We start from the raw sequence: 18,255 nt of genomic DNA, 5'->3' as shown, positions 1-18,255 counted from the left end.
CCGACAAAAGCAGCTCTGTCAATCAACAATCTTTGGGTTGATGCCTACGATGTCTCTGCTGCAGGGGGGGAATACAGATGCCAGCTCAGGTTTATTTGATGGAAATATGGCAGAGTGTGAGGACACAGGGTGAGGAACTGATCCAGAGGGAATCGGGACCTTTATTCTTTTGTTACTGTGATTTGAGTTATTGAATTTGGAGTTAACTTGGGAGTTTTTCATAGAAAATGCAAACACAGGTGCTTCCATCTGCATGCACACACACATAGTTGTGTTTCCGTCACTTTTGAGGGCATAGACACAGACTTAAATTAATTTCCTGGAGGATTAAACACCATCTAATTGTAACAATAAACATTACTTGCCTAATCTTCACCCTAACCTTAACCTTAAAGCAAGTCTTGTCCCCATAAGCAAGGCAGGTCCCCACAATGTGACTGTGTAAACAGATTTTTGGCCTCACAAAAAAAATAGCTTGTTATTATATTATTTTAGTTTATTTTAGTTGGCATTGAAGATCCAAAATAGCTGAACTCTGATTCTCAACTGAATTTAGTGAACATAAAGCAGGTGATGACAAAATGACAAAAGACAGACAAACTATACAACATCACTTTATTGAAAAGATGCACGCACACTTTTAATACACTCACAGAAATAACATCGATCCAATTTATCAGATGCAATATACCTAAAGTTTGTAAAACTGAGACAAGTTTGAATATAAAAATACACTTCAAGCTGAGATCACGATTGTTGATACTGCGCGAAGCACAAAGCATTAAGCCTAGAGCATCTGTACACATTATTCTCGAGTATTTACAGCTCATGAGGGAAGACATTTTAATATTTTGAAAAAAAAAAAAAAAAAAAAAAAACAAGTCTCCATGCAGGCTCCCCATTTCTTTATGTGCTCTTTATGAATAACATAACGCGGAGAACGATTATAACTGCGGATAAAAGTGCATCACCGTCGCCCGTGTTTCACGGCTGCTATGGAAAGCGTCAAAGCTGAGTAATAAGCCTGATAACATACACAGACTGCAAAATGTCTAATCCTCATTGGATCATTTCTGACTCATTCCTAAAAACCTTATTTTCTTAACCCAAACAAATATGTCGGCGTGCTTAAAATACGTCAACTTGTCGCACTATTCTAGAAAAAGTTAGCCTTCATGTTTAGTTGCTTTTAAAGCCGCAGTCATTCTAGAGGGCAGCATTGGCATAGGTTTAAGAAAATAAGAATTTTAACTCAAATGACAGACAAAAATGAATTCTGCAGTGCACAAATAGGATTTCCAGCATGACAAAAAAAAAAAAAAAAAAAAAGCAAAAGCTGATGCTTATACTGCATGTTACATTTTTATAAGAGATACAAAAGATCCTCAGCAATATCAATTAAAATGGCACATCACTAAATTTAATAGACGTTTAATAGATGTATACATGTGGTAAGTTTCTGAGTTGTGTTTCATGACCTCTATCTGCTTCACATCACATTACACATTTTACACTGAAAAGCTTCCTTCTGCTGGATTTACAGCCAGCTGTACGTCAATACAACTTGAAGCGTCTTTGTGTTAAGCTGATAAAAAGATGACGACTAAATTCTCAAATAGCAGCCAGAACCTTTATTCACCTCGCCTTTTGCAATTAATCTGCTGTTGATACTGTTTTGTGGCAACACTTCCTCCGTTACACTAATTTAATTACTACAGAACAGACTCAGAACACAGTTTCTCTTCTCTTATAAAAATAATGCTACTCAAATTATTTCCAACTGCTTACGTTTCTTTCTTCTTTTTTTTTTTGCGCTGTCAAAGTACCATCATTGAAACTTCCTGAGACACACATTTCACTGTAAAAGGAGGCTTTTAGTTTGAAATATCTTAAGGAAGCTTCACTGATGGTAGCTTTTATTTGTTTGTGTCGGCCGCATGCCTTATTTGAATGCCTGCTTTTATTTGAGAATTCACGTTGGTCAGTTCACAAAACACAAGAAAAGCAACATTATTTTTAAAAAAATATGAGGAGAGGCAGATAAAGACATAATGGCTAAAAACAGCTTTGTGAGCTTAGAATATGCATCCATTCTGAGATAAGCAGATGAAAATATACAGCTTTTCTATGGGAGCTTTGCTAGATCCTTCTTAAAGATGCCAGCTATTGGGGGGGTGGGGGGACTTGACCTGTATGATGCAGTAAACCCTACCGATGTAGCACCTAAAATTAAACCAAACACGCTTATTTGCAGTTTGAGAGAACGGTTGAAAAGATACACAGGCGAAACAAAACGACGTATTCATGTGTACAGTAGTTAAACGCAAACAAAGCACAATAAACACAAAGCTCTGTGCAAAACCACAATCTGCTGAAATAATTGTTGAAGTAATCACAACAGTTCCAAGAGCAATTAGGGTTGTTTTTAGGTTAGTGAACAGAAAAATAAATGTTACACAAAGTCTCACTGAAAGCTTTGTAGGAACTGTAGCTTTGTAGAAACGGCCAGTGACTTGTCTTGTGCGGGTGCAGAAGGTGTCTAGGAAGACTTGAGGAGGTTGCTGAACACTAAAATTTGAAAGAAGAGGACAGGTAACGCAAAGAGTTGCTACACCACAAGCCCACCTCAATCAAGAGCGCATGGCCAGTCAATACCGGTTACTGACCACTTGATGTCAGGCTACGCACACATTGGGTTCGGTTTGTAAGTCCACATTCTTTCTTATACATTTCATATGGAGGAAAAATTAGTCTCAAAATTTGCATTACAAATACAAATCATTTCCATCAGCGTTTAAACACAACACACATTTGTAGCTTTGTTGGAGCTGGAGACCGCCACAGATATTTCTCAAAAGCTAGAACTGATCAGAGATGTGAAGCTAAAGCAAAGAATCTGCACATTAAAATAATATTTATTCATGTTGTGATGTGTGCATTTGTGAAACTCGAGCGTGTGGATCGGAACACATAAAAATTATGCACAACTGTTAATGTCATTTTTCATTTGTAGATCATGTAATACTCATTTATGACCATTTTGAGTCCATTTTTAAAGCACCTATTACTCAGATTTTACATTGAACAGCTTAAATCTGATACACTGTTATGGTTTAAACTATCCATCAGTATAAAAAGCAGATCAAATCAGCCCCACCAGCTACAAATTCAGTTCAGTTCAGTTTTATTTATATAGCACCTTTTACAATCAAAATTGTCTCTAGGTGCTTTACAGAAACCCAGAGCCTGAACCACCCAGGCAAGCAGACAGTGGCAAGGAAAAACTCCCTTTTAACAGGAAGAAACCTTGAGCAGGACCCGGCTCACAAGGGCAGAACCATCCTGCTGATAGTCATTGATCACTAGCCTTTTCTTTGACCTGTTTTTATCTTTCCTAGTAGGTATGCAGGTTAAAAATTAATGAGGCATCACCAGACCTAAGCTGAACACCTATGAGGCATTCTGAAACAACGTGTTAGAATCTCTGACAAGTAGCGCTGAAGCTGTTCAAATCTAGTAGTAATTTTCATAGATTCTCATTTCAATAAACACAGAAACTCACCTTGAGGATCAGACTGTCCAGGTTGGCCTTTACCGCTCTCTGGATCCGCCCCTAAATGATAAAAAAAAATGTATTAGTGTGATCATCCCTGTGACACCACTGCTGCTGTCGTAACAGCATTATGCTTCATTTTATTTGTCACTCTCGGAATGTGTCTGCATACGGCATTCAAAAGATATCTCAAATATAAAGAAAGACGTACTGACCTCCCTGCAGCTTGAAGCAGAGCTTTTTCTTCTGGTAAGCAAAGTAACTGGATGCGGCTCCCAGCAGAGCCACTCCTATAGCGCTGACAATACCCGCAATGGGTCCAGATGCAGCTGCTGTAGGACAAAAAATACAAGCAGCGGACTGCACTTTGATACAGGAAGGGGTTTGCCTATCTTTAGAACCTTCAGTCCTTATCAAACTCTTTCGCACATATGCAGCAATGTGTATCATTTCAGGCCAACGAAAGGCCATGATTCCTAAACTGTCATAGGTTCAGTTTTCCACAAGGTGGCAGTCAATAACTTTTAATAACACTTAGAATCTGCCTGCACTAGTAAAAACTTCCCAGGGCTTACTGTAAGGGAGAAGTTAGAATGTAATCAAACCAGAACATAAGCCCTAAGACATGAAATGTAGATACAACAAACGGGTTAGAATAACTCTGGGTACAAGAGAGAACAGATCCAGAGAGCTTGATTCAAAGGGAAAAGCGAACAACACACCCACGGCAGGGGCGGAGCAGCACACACACACACACACAAAGGGAGGATGACACCAAGAACAACACACACTGTGGCCGCATGAATAATAAGTCGGTCTCTTCTAATATGACTTTAGGAGCAGAGTGAGTCATGAGGAAGAGGTGCGCCTCGTGATGGTGCAGTGTACTAAAATAAGGCGTTGGCTGGACAGGGGAAAAAAAAAAAAAAAAAGCAAAGAAAAACACGATGCCAGCCTCCAGCATGACTTACTGCTGGAAAATGCTGAGTGTGCTCTTTTTCCCCAACGCCAAAAGTGCCCCCACTTGAATCACAATAACCCCCAGGGGCTGAATTCTATCCTCCATCCTTGTCACTCCTTTTACCTACGGGCCAAATATCATTTTAAGCACCGGTAATCCGGGGAAAATAATCCAAAAATTGTGACTCGGATTAAAACGTAAATAAAACGATCGTTTGCAAAGCGGTGAACCCTCAAACCACTCTTGCATGTGAATGGCTGAACCTTATCGAGGATTCTACTTTCATTCCTAATTGTGTTCATTCCTTTATTATTTATTTTTTAGAAAATGTTTCTCGTACTTCATGAGTTCTTTTTTTTTCACATATCTGCATATAAATATGTGTAGTGTCATATTATTAATATCATAAGAAGTAGTAACACTTATTTTAAGGTGCATTATTTAACTTGATGTACATCATTATATATTATAGGCAATATTCCGGGATTCTTTTCTATTTTATCACATAAACTTCACTGTAATATAGCTACTGTATGGTGTGTGTGTATAAAGTATATTTCACAAACATAATGCTGCTGTGTAATTGAGCTTTTTGCTCTGATTTCGAAAGGATTATGTCACACATCAGCATTTTTTGGGTTTTCATCCTTGACAACTATTAACTAAACACTGACCATTCCACTTGTTCGTTTTATTTCATTATGCATCCATATTCCATAAAGACTCAAGGAAAAGTTTGAACTACAATGAGCCCACCAAAAATAAATATTCTGCCAGTTACCAAAGAGTACACAAAGAACTACTCAACAGCTAAAAAGTGCCAAAGGGCTTAAAACAACAACAACAAAAGAGGGCTATGTTGAGAATGTTAGCTGGCTGTGGACGATACAAGGTGTGACATGGCATGAGGCAATGACAGAAAACACATTAATAAAAAAAAAAAAAAGAGTTTTTTTTCTCATGGATGTATATGTGAAGCAAGGAAGCAAGGTCGCTAAAGTATATCTGTTTCGGAGTCTTAACGTACGGCTCAGGTTTTTCATTCAGCTTTCTTAAACACACACTTTTGCTGTCAGCTTATTTAGTGCTAAATAAAATATTAGGATAATTGGTGTATCAGATTCTGGCAATATGATATGTGTCATGTTCATGGAAGGGCACGAGTACTCAAGTACTTTTCGAGTAATTGCTTTTTTTGTAATTAATTCAAATATTTGCATTTTTTTGGACTAGACTCAGTGATGTAACCGCTATTTATGAATATCTTTACAGATCTATACAGTAAAAATGTCCGGTTTAGTTATCAGAGAACAACTAGTTCAGTGATCAACCATTTGAACATTAAAATCATCATCCCTAATCATAACACGTGGGTTACAAATCAATTTATTGCAAAACATACTGTGATACTGTAAGTCACACAATATACTGTTTTATAGGACTGTGTTCTTGGTGGGGGTTACACAATAAGGACTCTTTTCAGCAAATTCATGGCCAGTCATGGCCCATTAACTTCACATTTTCATATTTTTTAAAAAGAAGTTTATATCCTGTACTTAACACATACAAGGTTAGAAAAGGCTAAGATGCGGTGAGCTAAGATGGATGGTTTAATATTCCATTTTCTCTCCTCTCTGAACCCCTTGCAGGAAGGTATTGCAAAAGACAAACGTGTTACTTTCGCCTGAAGCTGTGAAAAACATCGACGCTAACGACAACGTGATGAATTCTGACACTGCCTACTATACAGTGTGTGAATGCTGCAACAGCTAAGTGAATGAACGCGCTTCGGTTTTGTGTTAACGGTCCTATTTTCATATTTCAGCTATAATTTCATTATCGGGTCTGTAATTTATCAGTTGATATGTGTTGTGCATGCCTAGCTCGTTATAGGTAGTATCACAGGGGTAATCTGTGGGCGGTTTTAAACGCAACACAAAATGAGCCATAGTTGCAAATCGTTGCATGTAAACTATTAATGAAAATTAAGTCTTTGAGTATCAACACAGTATCTTAAGTCGATCGATTTTCCACATGTTCAGTGACCAACAAATATATAAAAAAAAAACCAACACGAACCAAAATTTTTATCTATTTTTAAGAAAAGTACCACATTCACCAATAAACATTGGTTGCGTTTTGTTCCACACAATAAAAGAAAGGTAACGTGAGTTCAAACTGCATTATTAATGCTGTAAACTAACACATAAATGAGTCATGACACTTTATGAACAGGTGAGCTGCCTAAGAAAAAAAAGGAATGTATGTACACACCCAAACAAAGGCTGTCTGGTAAGTCTGGAAGCACAGGATTAAAGTCAACGCAACATTATTTTCCTGCGGCGCTGCTAGCATGAACTGTCTGGGTGGCTCAGCGACCGGGCATTTCCGAGTCTTAGAACGGTGGTTCAATACACCAATCGAACACATTTTCCAGCTCAAGCACAGACCTGCAGTCGTGAGCGTTCATAAGTCAGAGGTCAAAGAGCAAAAAGAAGTGCACCCAGGATAGATAGCACTAGACCCAATCCAAAATGTTCAAAAATAACTTTAAAAACCGCATCAAGAGTCAATCAGAACTTATGGACTGATGATTCATGGTATAGCTTGCAGCAGATCCATGACCCTCTCTAAAAGAGGTGTTACTGTTTGTTTTAAGTTGGAAATCCACAAATAGAATTCCTCAGGCATGTTAGCATTTAGCATCTTCAGGATTTGGCCCCACAGAAGGTCTGGATCTGCAACGACACACAATCGTAGCAGGGTTTTAGCCAAAGACACCAGACCAGGGGTACCAATATGACTACCAGTATGGGACTAAAGCCAACTGTCATTTAATTGTCAAAGACACCAGCGTTGCCAGACAAATATAACAACATAATGAGCTGATTTCAAAACCGCAAGCATAACGACAATTCAATATGCAAGGGGAGGCCGGGGGGGGGTGAAGAAAACACCGACACAACAACTGGTAAATCAGGACAGACGGGAGCAGTGAACGCAACTTCCTCTAGGAGGGAAAAAGGAAATACCCAGGAAGAGCTGAACGACTCAGCGTTTCAACAGGAACGTATAACAATACCCAAGGTGACACTGACAGAGCACGGACACAAAGAGAGGAAGTACATCAACGTAAGGCTTACCTTGAGGCTGATCGGCACCACCTGTCAGGAATACAAGATGCAAATCAATCTAGTGCTCCTAATGGTCAGATTTTTTTGGGGGGTATTTTTTCAATACATGATACAGTAGAATTAAAAATATATAAAACATACCCTGAGGATCGTTGCCAGGGTCCATTGCACGCCCTGGATTTAAAAGAAAAGTGGTGTTAGGGTCTATAGGAAATAATAACGGCTCACTGTAGTTGCTGCTTCATCTATACGACCGTTCAGAATCAAATGTGAAAACCATGTGGCTCTGATTACCCTGGAAAGCCTGTGGGTTTTTTGATTCCTTTTTTTCCCCTTTTCTTTGGTAGAAGAACATCTAATTACTTCCATACTCTGACTCAACAACAGCACAGAGAACACAAAGCAAAGAGGCAGCGTCTTTGTCTTTGGCATCACGATTCGTTCAAATGCGCGGGTCTGATTTGACTGAACGCGGAGGGGGGCATGCGGATGTCCATAACGACTAATTTGCCTGGAATGTAAACGGAAGATTAAACTTAGACTAGTCGATAAGTCTTAAAGTGAGAAAACACAATTCAATCCATTGTGATACCACAAAAAAACCAATAGTTCATTGGTTTTCTTAACATTTGTGACATATGCTTGGTTTAAACCAAGATTCAGATCTAGTTCTAGGAAGACGATAATAATGCGTTAAATTGCACAGCTACTTTGTAGTAAAGTAAAAGCAACATTTTAGTATATTTTAATGGTGTTTTATCTTGTTTCAGTAATTACAATATGATCTTGGAGAGATTATCAATGTCGCTTTATATCCACGTCCTAATTTTATTAAAAGCCACCCATATAATTGAGATTTCTTCCATTGATTTTTCTCAGAATGAACTGCAAACTGTGTTGGGCTACAAAACATCGAGAGTACACTGAGATGTATTTTAGGACACGGGGATGCTGTAATAAATCAGACAGTGTATATTTAACCATGAAGGCTCGTGTGAACACCGTCTAACGCATTTAGGTGACATTTGATCAAGCAGCTGACACCACAAGCAAAACAAGGATAAGAAAAGCAACGGCAAAGTCAAAAAAATTGTCTTACCTCCTGAGCGGCCTCCGTCGGGCTTGTAGTCCCCGCCACCAACTTCGAACAAGTCCGAGTCGTCGAAAGATCCACCACCTTCACAAAACGAACAACCAAAGGTCTAAAAATCTTCATTACGCTCCCGTCAAATACATAACAGTGGAGCTTTGTGGCACCAAGGAAGTCACAAAGACGTTAAATGAGCAGAAGACTCACCTCCTCCACTCTTTGGAGGGTTGACGGCAGGTTTGTCAGGCTTGGGTTTGGGATCTGTGGGGGCAAAGATATTAACAACATTCATAATTCAAGGATCAAGTACTACCTTCCTGGACCACCACACACTTGCATGCATATTTATGCTGCACATGCTAAACTGGCTTCTTATTTAGTTATTTCTCAGAATGTTTAGTTTTTTTTATTGTATTTGTCCTTAGCCTATATATTCTATTTTTACTTAGCTTATATTTTTATTTTTTATTCAACTTTTCATTTCATATTTTTTTTATATCCGATCTATTGCTCCCAGTACCTGAGTCCTAATTTCGCACCATAAGCATGTAAATGTGAGCTGGTATGACAATAAAAGTTCCTTGATCCTAATTCAGTAAAAGAAAACAGATTCATTCTGGGACCCGCTGACATATAAAAACAGATAACACAGTATCCACTTCCTCGCGCTGTGCGAAACTGAAACCAAAATTTCCTTTACGCCCCACACACACGTTTTGAGCCAGAATCTGCTCTATAGTGATAAGGCGGTGGAGCTGCAGGATCAAGATCCACCTATATGTCCCAGTCATGAGCAAGTGTTCACATAACTAATTAAAACCAAACTTCTCAGAAAAATTAGAGGGGGAAAAAAAAAGTATCATTTTGAAATGATAATGAACCACAAGAAAAGCTAGACAGGCCAGACAGCAACATGACAGAGATTAAAGGTTGAGAATATACTTGGCCAAATTTGTACTTTTAATTGTTTATTTACTGTCTATAAGTTAAATCAAATGCAAAAACATAAACGAATACATCTTAAAGCGATTTTTATTTTGGAGGAGTGTTCTGTGAGTAGTCTTTTAGGTTGTAGGAGGCGTTTCTGTGTGGAAAATGTACATCTGTCAAGCTGCTCATGTGCGCTTTATGTTTTTACCACCGACCACTGCCATTTGAGCCGACCAAAAAAAAATAAATAAATAATCAACCAGCTAAGTGGTTTTTAAACCAACATCGCTCATGAGTGGGGTGGTTTTATAAATGAATCTAAATTTAATCCAAAAGAAGAACTCTGTTCAAGCGATCTAAATAAGCAGCTGCATGTATGACACTGTGCTATAATTGGACTATCGCTATTTGGGGGAGAACCAATCACAGTGTTGATTTACAGTAAGAGAACTCCTGCTTCATGTAGCTTACATACAGTTTATTTATGATGTTGTGCAAGTGCATCTCTTTCCAATAGGTTTACCTGGGCCAAGAGCATCCTCTAAATCAAGTCCACCTATAATACACAAATACACAAACTTGTTAGTAGGATTGTTGGTTTGACTCTGCACATTTTTCTTTAACATCCAAGTAAAATAAATAAGAATTCACAACGTATTAAATCACCTCCTCCAGTCTTTGGTGGGTTAACAGCAGGTTTATCAGGTTTGGGGGTGGGGTCTGTGGGTATGAAAATAGGAACAGCATTCATAAGTAAGTGAATACGGAAAAATTGGACTGTGTGAACTTCAGAAACTCCAATTCAGAAACTCTAATTAAAAGAGGAAGCTCTTCAGATCTTAATTAGTGATTAGTAATAATGTAATGTGATCTCACGAGGTTTACCTGGGCCGAGAGCATCCCCCAAATCGAGTCCAAAGTCATCTATAAATACAAATACACAAGCTTTAAACACTGAACAAATGATACTCTCTTTTCACTCTGTGTGTGTGTGTGTGTTGCTACCTGTTTATTTTATTATTTTGACAATTTGACTGATTATATTCTGTAAGAGGTGAAAGGATACAAACCGTTAGTTTTAGGCTTCTCTGGCTGCTTTGGTTGCTCTTTGGGTTTTGCGGGCGTTGGTGCTAACAAACGAAAAAGAAAACTGAGCGATTATTAACCCGACAGCAGGTTGAAATTTCTAGCCGGCGTCCTCTTGACGCTCAATGTTCCGCTTAAATCGAAATACACGATAAATAAACTGATTCTAAATAGATAATAGATCATCATACTCCTCCATCGCTGAGATTCACTCACCTAAATCATCCAGACCATCACTCAGGTCAAAGCCTGTATGAGAAACACATAAGGAACGCCGTTACCGGTTAACATCGTTATTAACAGTGTAACCTGCTGGAGTAACAGGATATGAAAGTCAACAGGAGCTGTTTTCTTAAATAAACCATTGTGACAATATTTATGTGCTGTTCTCTAAGTACCTATGACTTTACTACTACTACTACTACTGTATCCTGTGTTTTTCCATCGGAAGCACATGTGTTCTGTGTTCAGGCGTAGCAAGGGGGAGTCATACAATATATTTGCCGGTTGCTATGGCAGCGTTGGCTGATACACCGAGCAGCTCTGAAGCATGAGTCACTTGTGAAACTAGCGAGTTGTTTCCCTCACAAGAGAACAAAAAAAGGCTGAAAAACATCCATCCAAAGCCACACAAAAGTCTTACAGGGGACAGGTTAATCTTATGTGTGTGGACATTCTTTACAGTTTCATGCTGTACATAAGGCGCGGGGACACTGTGTTCCAAATATAATGTCCTGATGCAAGCTTCGCGGTGTCATCTTACGGAGCAGAGGAGCGGGTCTGAGTATGGTCCGAATTAAAGACATCAAATCTCTGCAAAATATCTGCAAAAAAATTGTTACTAAGCAACAAAACCAAACAGCGTGCCATCTACTTCTCCTTGGCGTGTTTGTGGTTTTCTCCGCCGGACCTCATCCTCCTTTACAGGAAGTGCAGCAGGCATATAGAGGATTATGTAGCATAAGTGCTACAACTGCTAAACAGTGCTTATGCCTTTCTTTTAGCCGGCTGCTGTGCCCTTGAGCAAGGCACTTAACCCTCATTATGCTCCCCGGGCGTGTTTCACTGCATGTTGCATGTGTGTGTGCGTTTCAATCAGTGATGGGTTAAATGCAGATAAGTCATTTCCCATCTTGGGATTAATAAAGTAACTTAAGTTAAAATTAAATTAAATTTCTTTCTGAAATCATCTGCTAGAGGAGCTAAAACGACCCCCTGGACCCCCAGGATAGACTTTTAAAGAAAAACTTATACATGGTGGCTATTTTATGGGCTAAATATTCTCTGTCCACAGCAGCCCTGTGAATTAAAATCTCAACCCTGTACACTCAGTTTCTGATTAATTTCTTCCCTCATTTGAATACATTAATCAAATAAAGGGATTACACCTTAGTAGTGAAACTGAGCTCGTTATAAACTTAAGACCTGCTCAACCCAAAAGACATAAGTCTCTATAATGTGAAGTGGACAAAGAAGCCAGGGAGCTGAGGGACACACTGATGGGGGGAAAATTCGCCATCGTGAGGTAATGAGCTCAAAGCTAGTGATTTGTAGCAACACAAGTCGCCCCTTTGCAGCTTCTGTGAGGCTAACAGAGAAAGTTAGCTAACAGCTACAGTTCAAGGAGAAGCCTTTAATTAGTCACGTCTTTCCTGCGTCACCCTAAAAAGGTAATAGCAGTATAAAACATAACTATAACACAGTTACTGATAATCCCAACAAAAAAAAAATAACGAGCACAGACTTACCTTGAGTTAATGCTCCGGTAACGAGAAAAAAAAGCAAAAAACTCCTCAAACACAACTTCATGTTTGTTCTTAACTGTTATTCCTTCGCAGTCAACTTTTAGTCCTGTAAACTCGTCCAGCTACGTTAGCATAAGTCCGTCTCGAGTTAGCTAACAAAAGTTTTTTTTGTGTGTGTGGACGCAGCTTTCTTGTCCAGACTGCAACAGCTCAACCCGACATAGTGTCCTATTACAGCTTGTTATGAGTCAAGTCTGTCCCATGAACACAACACTGGGTGTGGCAGCCTTTCTATGGGGCGTTCACAGGGGCGTTACATGCACGTATAAAGAATGTGGGACATGTGTATTAACGTTTAAAATTATAATCTTTTTTTTTTAATTCAAATTGATGGGGTAACTGCGTTTATTTAAGCTATCCAGAACTATATTTAGCCACAAATATGTGACAAAACTTTTATACCTCATATTCTCGTGGGGTTTTTTATGTTTGTTGTTGTTATTTTTTATCCATACGCTTTATATGAACAAAACAAAACAAGGAAAGGGAAAAAGTACATTTGTACGTTTTCATGCAGCATCAGTGCCACATTAAAAATCACATTAAGGCGTAATCTCTTTCTACCTGTTAGACCAAATTTATTTTCACGTGGAAAAGTAAGGAGCAGGAGGAGTGACTGGATTCCAAACGGTATGGGTGTAGTTCCGTGCCCAGCGGCTCCAGTATGAGCACAGTAAAATGGCCTCTACTGAAACTTGTGCGCCATCCAGTGTATGGTGGATGTAGCCTTCATCTTGAATTATTGGTTCTGATAGCTTCAGCTTCTGTTAATTTTACTTTTCTGTTAACTTAAAGCTCCTGTGTGCATATGGTCTTGATTTTTCATTGAGGACGATTTGAACAGCAATGATTAGTCAATTAATCGAAGCTGATGGTAAGGAAATTGTTTGATAATTATTTACTGATTTTGGTCTTTTTTTTTTTCGGGCAAAAATTTCAAATGTGTGCAGATTCAAGGATTTGCTGGGGGTTTTTTTGTTATTTATATTGTTAAATGAAGAGCTTTGGGGTTTTGGACTGTTGGTTGGACAAAAGGAGCAATTTGAAGTCATCACTTAATTAAATTAACTAATTATGAAAATAAAAGGCATATTAATTGGTAATGAAAATTACTCAGCCCTAATGAAATAATGTCTATCTAACTTGTTGTTAACTTAAGTTTGGAATCAGTATTATTATTATTATTATTATTATTTTAATAATAGGGTTTAATGTGAAGCCTAATAAAAAAATCACATACACACAAGTTAAACAGTCATGCTCATCTTTATTGATCAACCAAAAGTGTAATAAAATATCTTTAAACAGTAACCTCCATCAATCATCATCACCCATTAAGCTTTCATTTTGCATTAAACATACAGTAGATTATATTCAAAGAATGACTTTGTGATGAATATATAGATTACATTTTTTCCATAAATGGTTATTCATCAGGAAAAGGGATTACATAGGCATAACAGGAATACACAAAAAAGGATTAAACAGGCATAAAAAGGAATGCATCATGAAACTCCCATTCGTGGCTAAAAGCAAAAGTAAGATTCTGTCAGTGAAAGTGAGCAGAGAGGAAATGTAAATAATCATACATAAATATATATAAACATGGGAAAACATTTATTTTCAACTCACATATTTCTTCCTGCGTCTCCACATTCAGCACACGGGCCTTTAATTCATGCGAGCCACCAGCTTCATCAGCATCTTCAACTGCTCACTTTGATTCTCAATGACTTTTCTCAGCTTTTGGATCACGTCTTTCTCATAATCTGTGGGAGAATTTAGAATGTGATTCATTTGGTCACAGGATAAAAAATACCATCAAAGCAAAACAAAGTTTCATTTCAAAGCGAAACAGAAACGTCTTTGAAACATCATAATATCAAATTGATTAGATGACCATATAATAAAAGAAGGGATGAGGTTTATAGACTAACCTTCTCCAGAGGGTTTACCAGTGGGTTTTTCAGCTGTAGGAACAAGAGCATTGGACTGAACATGTCATAAGTCACTTAAAAATACCTCTGCCAGGACTGGATGATGAGCTGAATCTAGTATTTTAACAGTTAAAGACATCCAAAAACATATAGTGATAGATGATAATGGTGACTGAAGTAATTCAGACTCATAACCATTGAGTTGTAAACATTTGAAAGTCATGTTTCTGGTATACAAGTTAATGGATCACACTGTCCATATGTGCTCTACTTTTGCAAAAACAAAAAACAAGATATTTTTACATGTGCAAAATAAAATTTATAGAAAAAAAATAAAATAGTGGAGAATCTGGGCAGAAATGTGTGTGGTAATTCTTCAATACAGGGTTTGTGAGTTGTTCATTAGGTGCTTCCATACATGACCACATGGTGGTGCTATACCACATAAGAATCCAGTCACTTGTTCCACGGCCCAAGTTTCACCAAATTTGGCTGAAATATGTTTGAATAACCTTCTAGAAAGAGATAATCAGCATAAGACAAACAAGCTATCATACAAATGAGACCCTAAATAAACATCTTGGTTGGGTGTGAATGTAGATCAGTAACGTGACTACAGGTTGACTTTGTTCAGTGAACAAAGTGTTATGGTAGCAGTTCTAGCAGAACACTAAAGTCACTCATATGGTTAGAAGCAAATGTTAATCACTAATTCTAATCAATCAGTCAATCACTAATTCATCAATCATCATCTAGCAAATAGAGATTCAGATCCACCTACACTTGCAGAGTCATTTAGAGGTATGATAAAATAGGACTTTATCAGTCCCACATAGGGGAAATTCTCATCAAAGCAGACTGTTTCTGCCTGGTTTCAGTCCAGGGAGCTTTCACATGCTGGGCGAAAGTGGAAACCATATGGAATAATTATATGAAAGAAAACATTTTACCTGGATTGAGAGCATCTGCCAGATTGAACCCAAAGCCATCTAGGAGCAAACAAGATACACAAATATTACTTTTCCTGAAATGAATGTCTTCTTTGTGTGTTCTAGAGGCTTCCCACTGCAATTTAGACTTGTTTTTACTTTCATTTGTTACCTAACTATGTGTCAAGAATTGGCAAGAAATGAGCAAGTTGAGGTTGTGTGTACTCACTTCCTCCATGAGGCTTGGGAGTTTGGGGATCTGTGGAATAGGAAAAGCCAGCATGATGGGATACTCAGTCAAACTATATTGGCGGATTGTTAAAAGCTTGACGGGATTCTGCCTCTGATTTTGAAAAACACACATGTAAAACCTTTATTGCGAATTAAAATCACAATTATCACAATTTTAGTTTTCCATACAAGATTCCTGAATACGTCAAATAAGTCAAATAACCACGCTGAATGCTGTGTCAGCACTCTTGGATACTTTTAAGCATGAAAATTGTCTGATTTAAAGGTGCATTTATTTCGGCCATTTGAGGGTAGTAAACTGTAAACACACTGGTATATTATCACCTTAAAATTCCTTTCTAAGAGTCATTGACCATTTTTGTCGAAGTTACTGTTACAGTATGTAAGCAAATACTTGATTTGAAAGATGACTAAGAGGCAAGGTAGTTGGTTTTATTTGTATGGGCTACCTGAGAACACTAAAGAGGATAGTTTGCAGCAATTCATTTCGTAGCTGCCAATGGTGAAACCCAAAACACTCGGCGGGCCTCACTAATGCCGTAACCACATCATTCAGCAAAAAAGGCTGACCGATCTGCCATAAGCTTTTGTTTCACAGCTAAATGACACACTAAAACATGGTTGTGAAAATCTTGATCCATGTTTGATCAGCTCTTCCAGATTTTACAGTTTGGCCTAAGTTTCGCGTAGCAGTTTTCATTCACAAGTTACACAGCTTTAATTAACGAAAATCTACTTGCAAATTATTCATATCAGCTGTATGTATATCAGTCATATCTTTGTTAGAGCGTGTTCTAGTTTAATATAAGAACCATTTCGAAATTAAAATCATCAATGAATGAGTTTTCCCTGGCTTAAGAGCATGTACCAGATCCAATCCAAAGTCATCTAAAACAGAATATTAGAGAAAAATGAAATCCAATAATAATGATTATGACTGTTACAATATATTGCTAGGCCTCTTTTGCCAGTGTGGTAAAGAGGCAGTAAATTTGAATTAATATGGTGTTTGCAGGCTTACTTCCTCCAGTGGCTTTAGTGGGTTTGGGTCCTACAGAAGAAGCTCCTGTAACATAGAGATGCATAAACAGAAGGCCTCACTATGTTTTACTCCTCACTCAGAAAAATAATTATGCCCAAAATGCAAAATTTCATTGTCAAGTCAATGTGAATAGATTGAATAACTAATTATCACTAATTCCTGAAGCTACTCACCATTCCCGCGAAGAATATCAAACACGCTAAATCCTGTTTGAGGAAAGATATGAAAAAAAAAACAAAGTTAACACACATGTAGAGATCCCCTCCCTGCTTCAATTGCAACAGTCCAACATTAAGTCTGACGATGTTGTGAAACTTAAAGAGCTTAGCTAATATTTCAAGCTGCGGGGAAACTTTGGAAATTGTGGTTCCTATTTGGAAAATCTGGGTGTGTATCTTTAAACTCCTCCTCGGGCCTTATGTCAGTCTAGATAAATGCATCATATACATTATTCAACATCCAAAAACATTTGGCTATGAAACAAATAGAGTGATTTTAATATGTACTGCAGCCTATAGTAAAATGCATAATTTCTACAAATGACAAGAAGTCCACCTAGACATTTACTCGCAAATCCCTTCTATATGTTTGCTTTAGCAGAGTTGAAATAGCTTTTTCAATATGTGCTGTGAAACCCTTATCACACTTAATACATCTGTCTAATTTATTACCCATATGAAAGAAAAGATAAAACCATAGCGTTTGGCAAACTCACCACGCTTATGTCGGTGAACGGCTGCTTCGTGACTGGGATCTGTGAGCATCAAAACATCATCATCATCAATCCCATCAATACATAGAAGGACGTAAACCAGAAACAAAGTTTTATTGTGTTATATTGTGTTGTCATGGTGCATATTCTTGGGGCAGCTAATGCTCCAGGTTAATAATACAAGCCAGTTCTGGAACTTTGGTTGGGGGGTACATGAGGCCCCTTCACTCGGAGATGATAGAATTATACAGCAACCCAGTAAAAGGTCTATAAGGTTCATGTTTGCTGTGGTTTTGTCATGAATAAATGTAAAATAATTAAATAAAATCAGGACAGCAGAGGAAAAAAACAGTATAAAGTAGTTTCTGTAGGTGTTCCCGTCTCAAATTCTGACAATGTTCTTCTGGAAATAAAAGCTAAACAGTATTAGGTTGGGTGCATGGACTCCTGTGAAAGGGTGGTCAGATACAGGTGCAATACTTGAGTGGCAGCAGAAATGATGCAATGCAGAGGCGTTAACCCAGACATCTGTCAGCATCACAGCAGTGTCTGTTATCATTATTGTTGTTGTTATTGTCTCATTACCACAGCCTTACTCACACTGAAGTGATTTCAACATCTATGTCTCCAACACATCCTTAAACGCCATAACATCACTAAATCACAAACAGGTTCGGTTTACGCTTGTAGGATCGCCTTGGATGCAGATGTTTAACCATGCATGGCCACATGCTAATGTAGCTATTTTGGCGCCCTAAGACTAGACCCCCACTGGTACCCCTCAGTTGATTGAGCGCCGTTCACGTCAGCAATTAAACTGCATT

The 18,255-nt window shown here is 38.1% G+C and overlaps 1 protein-coding gene across 2 annotated transcripts; it reads right to left on the bottom strand.

Annotated features, from left to right (window-relative positions):
- Nucleotides 1–598: 598 nt before the first annotated feature.
- Nucleotides 599–12,786, bottom strand: cd99 (CD99 molecule). 2 transcript variants are annotated; one of them, XM_046382130.1, is made up of 13 exons: nucleotides 12,503–12,786; nucleotides 10,971–11,003; nucleotides 10,739–10,798; nucleotides 10,554–10,592; nucleotides 10,335–10,388; nucleotides 10,192–10,224; nucleotides 8,946–8,999; nucleotides 8,748–8,825; nucleotides 7,790–7,822; nucleotides 7,658–7,678; nucleotides 3,769–3,885; nucleotides 3,563–3,613; nucleotides 599–2,568 (listed from the first exon to the last, which is right to left on the bottom strand). In XM_046382130.1, exons 1-13 carry the CDS (start codon nucleotides 12,561–12,563, stop codon nucleotides 2,540–2,542), a joined length of 663 nt encoding a protein of 220 aa, XP_046238086.1. In that variant the 5' UTR covers nucleotides 12,564–12,786; the 3' UTR covers nucleotides 599–2,539. The 2 variants fall into 2 exon arrangements, with proteins under 2 accessions (XP_046238086.1, XP_046238087.1); XM_046382131.1 differs by lacking the exons at nucleotides 599–2,568; nucleotides 3,563–3,613; nucleotides 3,769–3,885 and adding an exon at nucleotides 5,191–7,252.
- Nucleotides 12,787–18,255: the final 5,469 nt, after the last annotated feature.

This window comes from Scatophagus argus, chromosome 24 (assembly GCF_020382885.2).
Source record: "Scatophagus argus isolate fScaArg1 chromosome 24, fScaArg1.pri, whole genome shotgun sequence".
NCBI classification, from domain to species: Eukaryota; Metazoa; Chordata; class Actinopteri; family Scatophagidae; genus Scatophagus; species Scatophagus argus.
This window is presented reverse-complemented; position numbering and strand designations above follow the sequence as displayed.